General features: G+C 48.4%; 1 protein-coding gene across 1 annotated transcript in view; it reads right to left on the bottom strand.

The window, feature by feature from the left end:
* LOC108229204 (kinesin-like protein KIF20B) overlaps positions 1-3,296 on the bottom strand; it is a gene marked incomplete in the record, with an annotated part of 15,652 nt that overhangs the window by 3,413 nt on the left and 8,943 nt on the right. Inside the window, 12 exon segments of the mRNA XM_037980607.1 lie at positions 115-171; positions 248-340; positions 418-542; positions 696-770; positions 993-1,147; positions 1,226-1,389; positions 1,469-1,642; positions 1,722-1,846; positions 1,922-2,092; positions 2,417-2,534; positions 2,608-2,715; positions 2,849-2,910. Coding sequence (XP_037836535.1) covers positions 115-171; positions 248-340; positions 418-542; positions 696-770; positions 993-1,147; positions 1,226-1,389; positions 1,469-1,642; positions 1,722-1,846; positions 1,922-2,092; positions 2,417-2,534; positions 2,608-2,715; positions 2,849-2,910 — 1,427 coding nt within the window.

Raw genomic sequence — 3,296 nt, 5'->3', positions numbered from 1 at the left:
GGGGGGGGTCTGTGGTCCATCAGCTGACAGAGGGGGAGGGTCTGTGGTCCATCAGCTGACAGAGGGGCGGTCTGTGGTCCATCAGCTGACAGAGGGGGGGTCTGTGATCCTCACCTGTTTGTTGTTGCGAGTGTTTCCTCTGTTCTTCTTGTTTTCACTGAAAACCAAACCCTGAAACACAACAAATATGTGAGTCCTCATCTCGGCAGTTTTGAACCAACAACCTTGTGCAGAAAGCCAAACGGACCTCCACCTCACTGCTCTTCCTCTTCCTGCTCAGAGTTTGAGGGATTTTCTTCCTTTTGGCCTTATTGGATCTCAGAGGAGAAACACAAACTTCCTGATAAGAAAAGGAAATTAAGTGAAGAGCTTCATCTTTGACTGAACAGGACTCAGACAGTAAAGACAAAGACACACCTGTGTGTCTCCCTGCAGGTAAGTGTCCTCCTCTGTCCTCTGCTGCCTCCTCCCCCTCCTCTCCTTCACCCCTCGGTTCTCCTTCTCCTCGCTCCTGTGCAAGTTTTCCTCCAGACGCTGCAGATCTGAGAGAAAACATCAACATCAGCTTTACCTTCTGGAGTTCTGAGAAGACTTTTATTGTGTAAAGTAAACTGAACTGATTTTCTGTTGGTGCAGGAGGCGGGACTTGATGAGTGACAGGTGACCACCTCCGCCCGTGAATCAGGAAGTGTTACCTCGTCTCAGAGTCTCTGCAAGTTCTCGGCTTTCCTCCAGGAGTTCCTCCTTCTCAGACACGACTCTACTCAGCTCTGAAATACAAATCCATCAGCCAATCAGGAGGTTCCAACCTGACAGGTCAAATCATGATGTTCTGTTGTTTAATCTTCATCATCTGCACCGACAGTCATCCTCTGTGTCCAAGACAGATAAAAGGACACCCCCATACCACTGGCCCCTCCCCCTGCCACTCCCACACCCCCATACCACTGGCTCCTCCCCCTCACTCCCTGGCTCCTCCTCCTTCCCCTCACCTGACACCTCACGCCTCCTCTCCTCCTCGGCTCTCTCCATCTCCTCCAGTCTGCATCGCAGAGCTCCGCCCTCTGACTCGAGCTCCGCCCTCAGGCTCTGCAGCTGCTGGGTGAATTCTGTTCTCTGATTGGTCAGCTCCTCACACTTGTTCTGGCTGCAGGATCAGGAGACAAAGCCCGTCATTAAAGTGTGAGAAAGCTTCCTGAACGGGATGGATGAGCGTATCAACCACCTGTGAGCCAGCGTCTCCTCCAGCTGCCTCTTCTCTCTCTGCAGCTCTTCCATCTGTTTGGACTTCTGAGCGGACCTCTGCAGCGCCTCCTGGCTCTCCTTCTTCAGTTCCTCCATGGCAGCATGGAAAACACTGCTGCTGTTGTAGCTCTGCTCCTCCTCCTCCTGAAACCAATCAACAACCAATCAGTTTCTGATCAACACATACCTGCTGATCCACTCAGAAACAAGGAACAGAAAGAACCTTGACTTCCTGTTTCAGATGGTCCACTTCCTTTGTCAGATTCTCGATGGAGTTCCTCTTCTCCTCCAATTGATTCTTCAGGTCCAGGAGGCGGGACTTAGACAAGTTGAGCTGCTCTGATAGGCTGTCATTCCTGTCAGTCTGCTGTTTGAGCTCCGCCTGCAGAGTGGTCGCCTGGAGATTTAATAAATAATCAAAGGCTGCAACAAAACCCCTCATGGATTTAAACAACAAGGAGGAAGAGGAGCAGCACCTCCTTTTCCAGCTGAAAGATCCCATTAACCAAAGCTTTGTTCTCCTTCTGCAGCCGGGCCGTCTCCTTCTGCTCCACCTCCAGAGATGAAAGCACCGAGTCACAGTTTGGACACTTCTCCAGATCTACGGAAGGAGAAACAGATTGTGAAACTAAGAAAAGTGAGTTACAGTTAAGAACAAAGAACATTTATTTCCTACCTGTCAGGGTCTGCATGTTCTTCTCCAACAACATGTTCTCCTTCTTCAGCTGCTCTACCTCCTCCTCTCGTCTCCTCAGCTCCTCCTCAAGGCGTCTCCTCAGCTCCTTTATAGTCTCCTCCTTCTTGTCAGTTTCTTCCTGCAGCCTCCAGATCTCCTCTTCCAGAAGAACTGAGTGGAAGGTGCAAAGAACATGAAAACGTCAGCAGGAGACAAACTCCAGAGAAGAACCGATGAGTCAGTCAGAGGTTTTTTCTGACTGTCAGAATAAAATTTTACATCTTTTCACCTCCTAAAATCTCTGAAACAAAGACTTAGAATTAGAAACTTGTGTTTCTGTGAAATGTTTGTAATTTAACACAGGATTTCACTGGTTTTGTGTCATTAAATAAAGAAAGTTTGCTTTCAGTTGGTCCTGGCACAAATAAAGTTTATAATTATTGTCTAAAATATAAGAATATAAGAATGTGGTCAAAGTTGATCTCATCCTTCTACCTTTCCTCTTGGCTGCTCCTCCCATCTCCTCCTCTGCAGCATCTCTCTGGCGTTTCCTGCTCCCCTCCTTCTCCTGTTCTCCTCCGGTTCTCCTCCTGCAGCTGCAGGTCGGTTCTCCCTGAGAGACATCAGGAGGATGAGCGGTTAGAGAACGAGACTCCTTAAACAGGTGAAGTTAGTTTTCCACTTACACCTGTGGTGGCGTTCAGCACGGCTTCCTGAAGTTTACTGATGACATCATCTTTCTGCTGAAGGACCTGTGTCAGATCTGACACGTTCTGCTGCTGCAGCTCCAGGTTCTGACAGAAACAACTTTCACAGTTACCATGGTTACCTGGAGCTTTAAGGCCAGGGCTGAAACACAGCAGACAGGGAGGGGGCGGGGCCTACAAGTCTTATTTTGAAAGTGTTGCTTTACATCAAAATTCAAACCTTCAAGGCTTCCTGCAGCTGATCATGTGACTGCTGCTTCTCCAATCGCAGCGTCTCCAACTCTGCAGACACAAAGCGTCAGAGAAAATTAAAGTCATGAATGAATCACCAACAAACCCTGACCTGCAGAAACACTCCTCAGCTCTTTATATCCTCCAACCAAGGATCCAAACTTTCCTGTAATCTGGTGAAGGGTTCTGGATCAGCAGGTCTCCAGACGTTCTGAAGCCCTTTCAGAGTTTCCTTTGGACGGATTTATTTGTACTCAGTTTCAGTCGTTGGACCTGAACACTTTCAGAGGAAGGGCTCAGTTTGTTCATCCACTGGATCAAGACTTTTACACAGTCTGAGCCTTCTGGAGTTTGTTTTATTTTGTAACTGAGTTTGTTCAAATGTACACCTGCAGTGTGTGTACGCACCTGCAGTGTGTGTACGCACCTGCACTGTG

The sequence above is a fragment of the Kryptolebias marmoratus genome, linkage group LG17 (assembly GCF_001649575.2).
Source record: "Kryptolebias marmoratus isolate JLee-2015 linkage group LG17, ASM164957v2, whole genome shotgun sequence".
In the NCBI taxonomy this organism is placed as follows: Eukaryota; Metazoa; Chordata; class Actinopteri; order Cyprinodontiformes; family Rivulidae; genus Kryptolebias; species Kryptolebias marmoratus.
This window is presented reverse-complemented; position numbering and strand designations above follow the sequence as displayed.